This window comes from Sparus aurata, chromosome 6 (genome assembly GCF_900880675.1).
Source record: "Sparus aurata chromosome 6, fSpaAur1.1, whole genome shotgun sequence".
Taxonomy (NCBI): Eukaryota; Metazoa; Chordata; class Actinopteri; order Spariformes; family Sparidae; genus Sparus; species Sparus aurata.
Window position 1 is genome coordinate 23,865,319 of NC_044192.1, and position 14,118 is coordinate 23,879,436.

General features: G+C 43.3%; 1 protein-coding gene across 4 annotated transcripts in view; it reads right to left on the minus strand.

Moving 5' to 3' along the window:
• Positions 1-1,618: 1,618 nt before the first annotated feature.
• Positions 1,619-14,118, minus strand: part of srgap2 (SLIT-ROBO Rho GTPase activating protein 2) — a 60,832-nt gene continuing 48,332 nt past the window's right edge. For 2 of the 4 annotated variants that reach the window (XM_030419117.1, XM_030419120.1), the window contains exons 11-23: positions 13,681-13,708; positions 13,377-13,407; positions 12,628-12,688; positions 12,328-12,405; positions 12,077-12,211; positions 11,877-11,982; positions 8,504-8,728; positions 6,865-6,944; positions 6,316-6,514; positions 5,820-5,957; positions 5,430-5,655; positions 5,227-5,337; positions 1,619-5,145 (exon numbers count right to left, since the gene is read on the minus strand). In XM_030419117.1, coding sequence (XP_030274977.1) covers positions 4,582-5,145; positions 5,227-5,337; positions 5,430-5,655; positions 5,820-5,957; positions 6,316-6,514; positions 6,865-6,944; positions 8,504-8,728; positions 11,877-11,982; positions 12,077-12,211; positions 12,328-12,405; positions 12,628-12,688; positions 13,377-13,407; positions 13,681-13,708 — 1,982 coding nt within the window. In that variant the 3' untranslated portion in view covers positions 1,619-4,581. The other 2 variants (XM_030419119.1, XM_030419121.1) reach the window with 2 other exon arrangements.

Here is a 14,118-nt window from a genome sequence, read left to right on the forward strand (position 1 = left end):
AGGTGAACTTTGGGATTTGTAGTTTACTGCATTTTTCTATGAGGTTGTTATAGCTTTATTGAAGGGGATGCACAGATCCAAGCTTTTCTCTTCTGACACCAATTATAACTCTCATCTTGGTTGGCTTTAATGATACCGAGTACTGAACTGATATCAGTGTCTCTTTTCTCACAGATTTAAAGATCCGTACACATCCACACGTTTGAAACTCCCTGGAATCTTGCATCTTGCTTAAGAGCCAGTGTGAGTCACAGACATGACGTAGACAACGCACAAGTAAAGACTGTTTAATGTTCATGTGTGGTTTATCATTTGACCAACCGCTTCAGTGTCTACTGTCTGGTCTGATGTCGCAGTCAGTGTACAGTATGTGTCTACCTGTTTGTAGTATCACTTCTTAAATGCCTAGCAGACTTTGCATGTGGTGTGTTCTGTCAAAGAGGAACTCCACAGATCATACTCATGAAGCTCAGCTCACTAAATGCGAGGAGTATAACTCAGCCTGTAAGTGTAATGGACAGAGCTTTTCAAAGTTTGAAAAATAACCCTGAAGATGTCAGATGAAGATGTTTTTTTTTTTTTAAATCTCAGACAATATATTCGATTCTCTTGACCAAATAAAATGATGTAAATACGTCACCGGAGCTGAGTGTTCAGTATTTAATGACATTTTAAAGACAAATCAATCAATAGAAAAAATTATCAAATAATCTGTTATACAAAATATATTTCTAAAGATTAATACAAGATATTTACATCTTCATATCAAGTCAATAAATTCTGGACAAACTCACACATGATATAAAAAGAGTTATGATACGTTATGATATCCAATTGTCTTTCTCTGGTACTTTTCTGTTTATTAAGGCCCAATCAGCTGGAGAAGTTCAATTAATTATTTTCTTATTTTCACTTTAATTCAGTGTACATTTGTTCTCCATCATTATTTTCAGGTTCCTGGTTCCTTGAATCTCAGTTCAGTCACATCAAAAGCCTCCCTGCTGTTTGTGTTGGTTATGCAGGTCTCTAGAAACATGCTGGTGAGTCTCAGACGCTTCAGTTTGGACTGCTTTGTTTTTGTTTTTTTAAGTCGGCCTCTTGGGAGTCTCTGAACTTTATGGAAGTAAACCTTGAGGCTTCTTCTTTTGTCTACACAGCCTAAGCAAACTTTATTTCCAACAGACCATATAAACATTTTGGTAAGTCAAACCCTCAATTTGTGCTTCGCTTACGTCTTCGTGCTGGGTCGCTCACATCACATTTCATAATTACTGTACTTTCTCGACCAGATGCAGATTTCAATGTATTTTGTCACTATCTTCATCAGTATACTTGTGGATGATGTTTTGAATTTAAATGGGCAATATTTTCTGTCAATCACTGTGCAAAATCCCCAAGATCCAAATACAATGATATCCAAAGTGATGCTCTCCAACCAGAACAGAATCTGGAGTTCATGTCATCCACAGTGCTGGATGACATCACATTTGCACCACATAGGTGACAATAACAAGATGCATCTGGTCTCATACTATAACTAGAGAATCTCGGAGGTATCTGATCATATTTCTGGATTCTGGCCCTTTTTATTGTTACAAAAATCAGAGAGATTCAAGAATCTTTATAGCAAGCAATGTTTATTAAAAAACAGATCTACTACAAGAACTACACATAGAATTATATAAGGCCTATTTGATTAAACTACTATTGCTATTACTGTACAATATTGTACCAAAAAAGAGTGTACCTCTGTAATGTACAACATTGTATATACAAAGTACATCTGAACACAGGATTCTCCAGTAATACAGAGACAACTATAAATAGATTTGACATTACAGTCTTTTTTTTTTTTTTTTTTTTTTTTAGTTCTGCTGTTTTCAAATGGACACAAAAATGCATATTTAACAATATTCAATTCTGACAACTCATCCCCACACAGTTAGTCCACACGCAAGCCAAGTTGTTCAAGTGCACGATGATTGATTTAAGATCGAAGAACAGTCCCAACGGCCGGGACAAAACACACCAACCAACCAACCAACCAACCAACCACATGCACGTCTGTATGTGTGAGAGTGCGCGTGTGCGTAGATCAGTTCACTGCAAACACACACACACGGTCACACTCCCTCTAGCTGTCACAATGAGGTAAGGGCAACACAAAATACGCCAGGTCATACACAACAGTATACAGAGATTTTAAAAAAATAACCCTTTACAGTTATAATTCATCACCTGGTAGAGAACATACAGGAATGCAGTATGAGCTGTCTTTCTGGTAAGGAGGGTGGAGGAAGGGGAAGAAGGGGAATATGAGGACAGAATTCAATCAATACTGTTTGAGAACAGGAAAGGTGTTATTCAGCTTACCAAGAATGGCGTGTGTCAACTTTGGAAGTCGGTGTTTGCAAAATGATTCACATATTTCTCAATTCTTCATCAGATCTAATAATGCAAAGATGCATTTTAGCAAATAATATATATATAAAAAAAGGAAAAGTTTAAGATCCTGCATTCAGGTTTTCTCGCCTCTTTCTTTTAAAGGTCCAGTGCATAGGACTTCATTTACTGATTGTTTTTTATGCCTAAACAAAGTAAATAATCTCTCTTTGTTTTCATGACTGAATAAACAAACTGACCTTAAAAGGACACACAATTTCATACCATTACGCTTTGTTTATATGTGGCAGACCCTGCCACCTTTCTAGCTCACAACGGTGTTCTGGGGACCTTATTTTCTTCTGAGTACAGCTCCTTTATTCAGATATTATTCTGAGTTTGAATTTCTTCAACTACATGTTGCCCCTTTAATGGAAATGTAATTATGAATATCAGACTTTATTTCTGGCCCAAAGTCATCCAAAATCCTGCACACTGGACCTTTAGAGCTGGCCTGCTGTGGATGTTGTCACGGCAGCAACTGAAGACAACATTTTATGCATCCCTGCAGACTTTTTTTGGCAACACATACACAGTGCATATTTATTCAGCACAGCTGCTGCTAGCTGACGAGTTTTCCTGTGTGTTACGCCATATAGTTGCTGCCGAGTGGCATCCCATTATGATGGGTGGTGGGTTTGGGGGGCGGCAGGGGTGGGAAGAGGTGCATACAGACTCCTCGCATGCTCACACAGGCACACACACACATGCACACACCCAGACAGCTACACAGTTCAAAATGTTTACCATTACATGATCTGAGCATTTATAAACAACTGGAACAAAAAATAATTATAATAATAAAAGCAAACTTTTGCTTAAGAACGCATCGGATGAGGTGGTTGGTTGTGCTTCTATTTAAACACACTCAGGAGGATCCTCAGCTCCATGCTTCCAGTTATCATTATGATTATTACACATACATACACACCATTAGAATAATAAAACCCCTTTTTTTTTACTGTTAAGTCTGAAGGATATAGTTAAAGGAGCAAGCTGTAACTTTGTTTTGAAGTCGTCCTCTAGCTGGCACTGCTGATATATAAACTGATGTCTATGGCCCCAGCATGCAAGGAAAAACCTGAAAGGCGTTTAGCTGCCACAAAACACACACACATTTGGAGAAAATGCGCGTGCCCGTGTGTGAGTGCGATTCAACATAACCTATAAAAATGCTGGGTTTCAGTGGTCCTCTACATACACAATAGAGCTGCAGGAGGGAAGCAGCATAATGCCTCAAACTACCAGCTTTCATTATTTTTATTGCTATATTTGGAGTTACTGTTGTTATGTTTTGGAGAGCGCTGCTCCTGCTATTCTCCTGTTGTGGTACTAGTACTGAACAATAATAATAATAATAATAATAATAATAATAATAATAATAATTATAATAGAAAAAAAATCACCAACAGATCAAACACTGGAGGAAGAGATATAATAAAGCTCTTGATCACATGACTTACACTGATATTTGGCCCAGTTTTCTTTCCTTTCACCATCCACCGGAAACACCTTTAATCTGCAGTCTTTCCACTTCTGAAGCAGCGAGTCAGTGAGTTTTCATTTCTACACAGAATGAGAGCTTAGCATTTCACAGTCTATTCTCAGGAATCAAACACTCCCTTCCAGTCCGCTAGTCATGGGTCATTAAAAGAAAAAAAAACAAAAAAAAACTCTGTCATGTCTACTATACAAAAATCAAACAGTGCTTTTTGTTCCTCACTTAATTCTGTGTGTAAAAGGCAAGTAACACGCTTGCACGCTCACTCAAACACATTTCAAACATCACAAACTAGTGTATGTAAGCTGTAGGTGCCCGTCCTGAGTCCTGTTCCCTTGTACAAGATTTAAAAAGTCCGACGATCCCTGGAATCTCTGTGGTGGCAAAGAAAGAGAAAGCGTCTTAATCTACGCCTATGGTAGCGGAGCTGCAGGGAGAGGGCAGAAATAACTCTCGACACCCTAAAGGGAACACGGCATCTTAAGAACTCGCCTGGACACCGAGAAGTGAATGCTACACATGAGTAGTGGGTTAGGTCTCGTGTGAAAACAGATGAAGTGCTTTCTGCACCTGCTAGAAGAGCTGTAAGAATCCAAGAGTTTGTGAGAATCAGTAAGGTGGATCAGACTGAGAGAGTCCTAAGCCGGGCAGGATTTGTCGTTAGACTGGGGTGGAGGTGGAGGAGGAGGGGTGTGAGGGAGAGAGTGTGTGTGGCCTGTGGGTGGAGGAGGAGGTGTAGGGGGCACAGTAGAGGTCGGGGAACCCATGGCCGGGCTGCAGGCTCCTCCGCCGCTTTTCGGGAACACCACCGGTTTGGGCCTCGTCGCTGGCGGGCGCAGCTCTCTGAAGGAAGGTACAGATGAGGAGAGGGAGGAAGAGGAGAGGGAGGGGGACGTGGCGGAGGGGAGGGGGCTCCTCGGCTGGCTCTTGGCTGGGCGGAAGGAGGAGGGCACGTCGCTGGCAGAGGAGGCGCTGCGCTGAAGTGGGTGGCCGTGAGAGGAGCCGCCCTCGTTGTCCCGCAACAGACGGGAGTGGAGTGGACTGGAGGGCTCCGACGCCCCTCCTCCCCCACCACCACCCACACCCTTCAGCTGCTCCAGTGTGTCCAGGACCACGTCAGGGGCGTGCGTGTGTTTTGAGGTGCTCTGTCTCTCAAGCTTTGTAAGCTCACTCAGGGCAGAGCTCATGGCAGCCTCAATGTCCTGCAACATGACAGTAAAGCTAAAGTTAACTTGTGCATAAAAAACCCTACAGCAGCGGACGTGGGTGTCACTGATGTGTACCTGTGAGCTGGGCTCCACCTGGGCGATGACCTCGGGCTCCAGTGGTCTGTGGTTGCTGAAGCTCTTGGAGCGCCCTGCTGTGGTTGTCTTGCGTAGCTGAGGACTCTCCACCTAAATGTTCATAATGCGATCAATTAAAAGCTTGCTGGAATTGAACAAAAACACCCCTCCACCACATTTATCGGTTGAAGACATTAGAGTACCTTGGTCTTGAGAGAGGAGTGTCGAGTGACTGAGTTGAGGATGCTGTGAGCGCTGACGGGTCGCTTGTCTCCAGTTTCTTTCACCAGAGCCCCGCCAACCGGAAGAGAAGCTGTTCTCACGCCTCCTCCTCCCCCTCCCACTCCACTGGCTCCCGGACTGGTACTGTCGCTCTCTGAGCCCCGGAAGGTTCTTCGGATGCTACCGGACTCTGGACGTTTCCTCATCCTGAAGAAGACAAACGTTTCGGTTACATTTCTTTTCATTAAAAAAAAATATATATATATAAATCAATCCTACAGTTTCAAATCTTGTGGGTTTGTTTTGTTGTTGGTGCAAATGAAACATCTCAGATACACTGTAAATAGTCTGTATTTGTAGACGCCACCCACTTGTTCAGGTTGGCCAGGTAGATGTCAGCCACATGAGCTCCAGTAGGTGAAGCAGCGCTGCCTCTAGTGGACACCCTCTCCTCCAGCAGGTCCCTGCTGTCCACATCAGGCTTTGGACTTCCCCTGCCCCCATCAGATCTGAGACGATCAAGAAAGAAGAAAATGTCCCCCCCCCCAATTCAGACCTTACTAATGACAGACAAAGATGACTCTGTTTGCATGATATACAACACGGAAAATTGACAAGGAAGTTGTTCTGCTATTATATGCAATTTGCTACGTCTCATAGCAGATTAACTTCCTTAGCTACGGGGATTTCCAGTGGACTACTTTCTGTGTTTACTTATCAGATTACAGAACAAATGTAATTTCTATTTATGTTTTTTTACAGAGGGCAGTTTCTTTTGATGGCTGTTCCAGAACCTCTGCATCAAAGACCATGAGTAAAATGTTATTCTGCTCCTTGTGCTTGATATTTTTAAGTCCAGCGACTTACATGTCTTGGACCACAATGTATTGATGTGGCACCAGTCCGTCCACACCGTTATGTCGTCCCTCCCACCAGTCATCGGAGGCTCTCTGGAACAGAAGCAGAGATGCTCCCTTCTTGAACGAGAGCTCCCGACTAGTCCGGCCGGAGTAGTCGAAACGAGCGATGGCTTCGAACGGGTCGGACTCTGAAACAGCCAAGGAGCCTGAGATTCAGAGGACGGTGGACAGACACAGGAAGTAACGGAGAAGCAGGAGGGGGGCAGCAACAGATGGGGGAGAGAAGAGAGAAGGAGAAGGGAAGCCAGATTAGTGCATAGCAGGTTAGTGCTGCTGTGTTTGGTGACTGCACAAATGTTAAAGGAGTAACAAAGCAGCACAATTAACAGGTTACTGGGGAGCAGAATGTGAGCTGGTTTAACTGGTTAGAGCCACAGTAACTGGTGAGAAAAGCAGGAAAAGATCTCATAAACTGGTGACAAGATCATATACAGTAAATCATGTACATGTACAACATGTATTCATGTGAGTGTGCGGGTTTCTGTATATTACGCACCATCTTCACTGTTGTGGCTGACTGAGACGGTGTCAGGTGCAGGCTCTTCCACCAGGGGGGGCTCACAGTGTGGACTGTCACTGATGTGGACACAGCGGGCAGATGAGGTTAGAGGACACAACTTCAGAAGTGTCAGACTGACAACACATGTTGGTGACTCACAACCTGACCTCATATTCCTCCATTAAATCACATAAGCTCATAGCGTAAGCGCCACGCCACCGCTCAGTGTTGAGATTAGAGCGACAGTGGAAACTTGTTCACTCCCTGGAGCCACAGTTTTTGTTGGAAATGTGCTGAATGTCTCTATTTGGATTTTAGACACTAGTCCAAGACGATCCAATGCAGAAAACTGACCGGACCTCAACATTTCTTTGATTATTGTTTTCACTTTTTATTCAACTTTTTAAGTTGCAAAACATCCTCCACACTAGCAGGTATGCAGAGTTATCAATTCACACAATGAAGTGTGGTGCTGGTGGCACATTTTATTGGGTGCACTGATGACTCTTCACTGCAAGGAGTACAATTCTGGAGGGCAAATTAACGCTATTATTTTGTTGTCTTAAATCAACCAACCAAATACCCACTGTCCCTACCTTTTACAGTGACAGTTCAACCCCCAAAATAAAAAGTGCATGTTTTTCCACCTACCTGTACTGCTATTTATGTCTACTTCTACTTCTACTTCTCTTGAGCATAATGGAACCAAATGACACTCAGCTTGTGGTGCCTCAAGGCAATTCCTGAACTGGTTCATCTCATGATAATCCACAGATCTTGTTGTGAGCAGTTTCATGCAGGAGATATTTTCTTTCTACCAAACTACACCTGCTCACTGTATCAGTGTGCAGAAGGAGCTGTGCATCTACTCATGGATGGGATGCTTGTGCTGTGAGTGCATGGGATGTTGACACTGAAGAGTGGTGTGCCATCTGGGCTCCATTACATACAAGAGAAGGCTGACATGATCCAAAACTCACACCAAAACAATCTAGACGTATGAATAGAACTATGGAGGATGAAAACTATTCTTTTTTTTTTTTCTGGCTGAAACTGTCCCTTTAATTGTCAAATGGAGACTCATTTCTAAAGCTTCCCACTTTCCAGAATAAGTACAGTATTGATCCCATGAGCTAATTGGCTTCTCTGGCCAGGCCATGGCAGTGTGAAAACACCTTCTGTCTACACTTCCTACAGTAGGGAGTGAGAGCTGCTCCTCCAGTGTGTCTTACAGTCTAAACAACTGCACTGACTGGCAGTAATCATAATAACTGGTGCCGGGGCTTGTCATTACAGTAAAATTGAAAGTTGGCCCCAGTGTGCATTGTGGTGTGTGCATGCTGTGCTCTCCCAGGCCAGTGTGGTCAGGCGGTACTTTAATCTGCTGTGTGATGGAGGGAAAGCTGATCCTCGTGGCCCCCTGGCCCTGAGCGGGGCAGACAGACTGAGCCCCCGTCACTCCACTGCAGCCCCTAAATCAACCCCCACCCCCCTCCCTTTCTGGTCCCCTTGTCATCTCCAAGCCCCCCCTCCAGTTAGATACCAGTTGGACAAGACATTTCCTGCTGTCCTGCTACCCCTGCGTGACTTATCGCTCCTCACACACACACACACACACACACACACACACACTCACCAGAAGTCGTCTCCAGCTCCAGGGATTGTGTAGATGGGGCCCTGCAGGTCCTGCGGTCCGGGGAAGATGGTGTCATGGTGGATGATGATAGTTTTAATGAGCTCGTTTACGTGAGCCTGGCAAGAGACCTGGTCGTGGCCCTCGGGGACAGACATCAGGGTGGGGCCGAAACAGATGGCCAGGTTGTAGGGGTCCATCATGTTATCATCGCTGTACTGAGACAAGCTGGGCGGAAGGGAAAGCAGAGTCATTCAGAGGGCATTACCTCATCCTTCTCTCTTAAACACAATATATATACACAAACTGACTGTGCACACAAACAACCATGACATGTCATTTATTGTCTCCATCACCACTGCTTGCGGATAAACTGTGAATGCATATCTGTGTGTCAGGACAGTGAACGTCATACTTCATTTGTACACTGGCGTGATGTGCCTTTGTGTATGTTTTTAGTGTGTGAGGAGAAGCAGGACCATCGTGTTGACTGTAAATCACGTAAGCAAAAGAAGAAGCTCCCCGTCTGCGTCCACACGAGCTGCCCCAGGCCACTTGAATTACCCAGAGGTCTCAAATTTCAGGTCCCATTTTGTTTGTGTCTTTGACTCCTTTATGCTAACCCTCCCAACTAACACGCTTTGTCACGGATTCTTTATATTCTCCCTTATTAGCCAATGGTTTTTGGTAGAGTTAGTCCTTGTCTTTTTTAAAAGAATTCCAAATACTTCAGACGAAGCAAGACGGCATAAAAAGCTTTTAAAAGGTGAAAGAGAAACTTAAGGTTAAAATTGAGGATGTTATAACATCAGAACTTAACACTTCTTCACATTCTTTTTATATTTTGAGTGACGTTTTGAATGTTTTCAAACATATTGCACCTTTAAACTAGCAACTTGAATGTTCTTATGTTGAATGATCCTGGGACAATGCCATGTAAAACGTAACAAGAGCTAATGTTTTATTGTAGAAACACTTTACACTTGTTGCAATGTTTGGAGTATTAAAGCAAAGTAGAATCCTTAAATCGATGTGATGAACAGATGCAGGTTGATCAGAATCAAGGTTTCACATTCTTTTCTGAACCTGACTTTAAATGTTCGCGCAAATAACTCAGTAAATACACAAAAACATGCTTTTATTTAAATGTTACCATCTCAGGGAAAGTTAAGCATATCCATTATTTTGATTCTGTAAAATTCCAGATGATATTTTTTGATTAATTGTGCAACACACCAGGGAAATCCAAGAGGTTCACTTTTTCTCAGCATTTGGGATATTGGACTTTACAAATAAACTTGACTTGAAGTGGAAAACACAACCATTTCTCAAGGGGGAAATATTCTCTGCACTTCGGACTGTCATTAGGGTCCATACTTGACTTCCCACAGAGGTTAAAGGATGTTTAGATTTGCTGTGAGGAGGCCAAATGAAGTTCTTTTGACCTCATTCTGGTGTTTATTAGTGGTGTTTATGAGTTTCTGTGGGGTAAAAAAACCCTTCTCAACTGTTGAAAGGCAGATTTTCATGCCCTCACTTTTTCAAATGACTGAGCAGGTTTAAAGTTTTATACAGCGCTGTGAACACAGACACACAGAAATACTGTACTTGCAGTGGATACTAAATTAAAAGGAATCATGTACTTGAGGGTTTTTTTTGTGCATTTGATTGTATTCTTACTTTTTTGTGGTTTATGGTGATTGAAAATGTATTTTATTGTCAGTAGCTCTTGTAATACTGAAAGATGTTTTTGTACAGGGACTGACTGAAAGCGAATGCCTTTGAGGAATGGTATCTCATTGTGACTCACATGAGCATTAATGGAAAAACGTGTGGGAGCAGGGCTGTCATCTCTCCACATTTTGTTCTGGTCGGATTATTGCAGTCCTTTTTCACCCTACAACCCATGACACGCTAATCGTAGAGACTGATGTAGGCTGGATGCTTAGCTGAGAATATCTGGTGTTCTTTGTGTTGAAATCTGATAAAGCATATGTTGAAATGCATGTGGGATTTTGTGAATATGAACCTTTGCAGAACCTTTTGCAAGCCTCTGAAATGTGCCATAATCTGCTTTTGTTTAAAGTTGCAATAGACAACGTTCTATGCTGCAATTTATCATTATCATTCTGAAGTAAAAATCATTCTGAAGTAAAAAAAATTTTTAGCAGTAAAAGAATGACCCCATCCCTGTCTAGTTCCCTATGAATATTGCTTTCACTATGCTACCTGGTCTGCCACCAAACTGGATTTTTTTGAAGGTCAAATCAAACAGCACAAAGGAAGAAACTTGTGCTATTGCAAAACCGAAACAGGAAGTTTGTTTTCCCTGGTTGCTATTCACAGGTGACAGTAGAACAACTGGATTAACAGTGAAACTTTACGCGTCTTGTATAAAGACGTTTCATTTGTACTAACTAACTTAAATTAAAATAAAAGAAAAACTGTCTCATAATGCTAGATAATGAAGCTAAGTTAGCAGCTAAGGATGATTATTAAACATATTGTTGAGCATGTGTAACCATTTAATTGCAGTGCAACCTCGTTTGCTTTACTCATGCGTAATCACAAGTAGGTAATAATGTGTTATGCTGAACCACTGGTGCAAGTAGTAGTGTGCAGGCTGCAGCGGTTGTTTGTCCTTCTCTGTCTGCTGCAGCTATGTCTTTTTGCTTGTACAGTAATAGTCAGGCTTGGCTGCTCTGTAACTGTCCAGATGCACTCAGGACATTTTTGCGGAAGCCTCCAACAGCTGCTGGAGAAGGGCCCACGAATCTGGCACGACTCTCCAAAATGGCTAGAGCCGGCCCTGACAACACCTGCCTACTTGTTTATACAACCAGGTGTTTTACCCTCCCTTTTCCATAGCACTGAGATCATAGTTTCAAGGCCAGATTGGAATTCTTAGTTGTTCTTTGCTTTGGTTGGTAGCCAGGCTGCTAGCTGTAGCCGTGTTGTTTACCAGCACCAACAGTAATACCACATGGGAATACTAGGAGGGGAGGGAATGTTGAAAAGTTGTCTATTTTAGGTAATATCCCGGATTGCTTCTTGAGACTGCTTCACAGCGGTGTATGAAGATTGTGTTAAGTGACTATGGTATTACAGTTTCTGTAACTACAAAAGCAACCAAACATTTGGTTTCTTTTGCAGTGCATGCCTGAGGCTGGAAGATATGTTGAAACTCAAACATAAAAAGTGGAAAAAAAAGTGGACTGTCACACCGGTTTTATTGACACATTGTAATTACAGTTTAATGTAATTCTTGTGCAATTCTTTGGAAGTTTAAATTTGTTATTTGTTTTTTCCCTGTCATGTCATCATCCAGTACATAACGTGTGTGTGTGTGTGTGTGTGTGTGTGTGTTAGTACTCACTGGTTAAGGAAGGCGAACAGGTATCTCATGATGATGAGGGTTTTGTTCGGCAGAGACTGCAGACCTTTCTTGATGTGGACTGCCCGCTCCATGAGGCTCTCCATCGCTGGAACATAACATAGCCATGTCACACGGGAGATTACTCGCACACTCAAGCAGATAAAAATGCACAGAACTGACCAAAAGGATGAGACACTTACAGACACAGGATATGAGGTCATGGAAGACTTCCTTAGGGAAGAGGGCTTGGTCGAGTCCTCTGAAGTAGAGCTTCAGGACGCCGGCGATGGAGTCCATGTCGTGGTCATTCTGGTCCCCTGCCAGCGGGTCCTCACCTATATCCGGAGGAGAAGCCGGAGAGGAGAGGGAGAGGGAGAGGGAGAAAAATGATTATAAAGTGTTGGATGAACTGATTAAAATGCTCATGTTTCCTGCTGGATGATTGGCCTACCTCTCTCAAAGGCATTCTTGATGTCATTGACTTCCACCTGAGAGCCTGACACTCTGAAGATGCCCTCGTGCTGCAGACCTACACAGACATGAACACACAAAAAACAGGTGTTACATCAAAATAAGATTTAAGGAGATTTCTGGAGTTCTGGAGATTTGGCATATTCTTAGTTTGAAGCAATGATGTTCTAGAAAAATTCCCAATTTTAAATCTTATCCAAAACAGATCAAACTTGACACAAACAATGCAACCAATCAGTACACAGGAAAAGCTGATGCTCCCCTGGAGAGTTTCACTCACCATGCCGACTGATGAAGCGGATGCAGCTCTCGACCATCAGAGGAATGGCTTCACCAGAGTCCTGAAACAGGAGGAGAAGAAATTACTCCCGATAGAGGAAGACACGACAGGAGGCTGGTGTGGAAAATAACACACACAGTGCACTTCTTGTCAGGAAGATTTCCGCACACATGTCTGCACACGCACATGCATCGGTGCACCCACTTGTGTGTGTGTGTGTGTGTTGGGGGGGGGTTACTAGCACCCAGCTGTTGCTAGGAGACGGCGCTTTTTCCTTTTCCCTTTGTTTGTTTGGGGTTTCCAGAAAATCTCTGGGAGGTGAAGGCTGTGGAGGGCATGTTGGATGAAGTACAGTATGTAGCCATTGTTAGGGGAATCCCACTGTGGCTTTGAATATGTATTATGTATAATTTAATATGAAGTGAGCAATCTGTGTATTTCTCTTTCAAGTGAGAGCTGATGGCCAAAACCAAAGCCGGCCACAGGGGGGCGCCACAAACATGAGATTCCCCAGCGGAGTAGCACTTTGATCATTTAAGTGTTGTTTTAGATTGGATTACAGCGCACCAACGGATTCAACCGCAGATAAAAAATTATGTGTTGGGTTGAACCAAAGTGCTGTCAACCTCTAGGTGTCCATACATCCTGTGAGAACACATGTGGCACGAGTTAAAAGCGAGGCTCCGGCGGCTCGGAGCTGGTGGCCTCTCAGAAACAAACACACACAGACACTTATGGCAGATAATTACCTGCTTCCGTACCGACGAGTTCCTCCGTCCACTACGCAGAGGGAGAGATGGGAGAGAAACATACAGCAGTCTGTCATTATGTCTCCGGAGAAAGTCTATTTATACTCTGGTTACTCTCTGTTTGTATACACAGACACATACGCACATGTGTTGAAAATATCTATAAACCGTGACGGGGAAAATAATAGCCCCGGTTGCCAAGAAATCAAGCTCAAAGGCTGCTATGGTATATGCAAGTGTAAGCATGTGTGTGTGTGTGTGTGTGTGTGTGCGTGTTCATATTTCCTTCCTTCACCACACCTACCTGGCAAGGCAACAGTCAGTCTTCTGACCTAAAGAAGGGAGAAACAGGAAGAGGGGGAGGGGAGAGAGAGATAGACGGTTTTAGTAGGAGCAGGACACGTGAGGAAACGGCTTCAGATGGACAGAGATGGGGAAACAAACTTCCTCCTTAAAGCTGCGAACACACACACACTATTTGAGAATGGCTTTCCTGTAAAGTTGTGGAAATACGGACACATTCAGCTCTGAGGAACACCCCCCTCCTCAGACCAAAACACACAGCTGCATCCACATATGGTCACTGTCACCGTGACCTAGCCCTCCACTCACACGCACATGCAGGCACACACACAGCTTAGATTATTAGATATATTAAAACTCTCTCTGCTTCCCTGCTTGAGCACTAATGTGTCCCAGTAAACCACTCATCTCCCTGATCTGCTCCATATTCCGCCTCTGG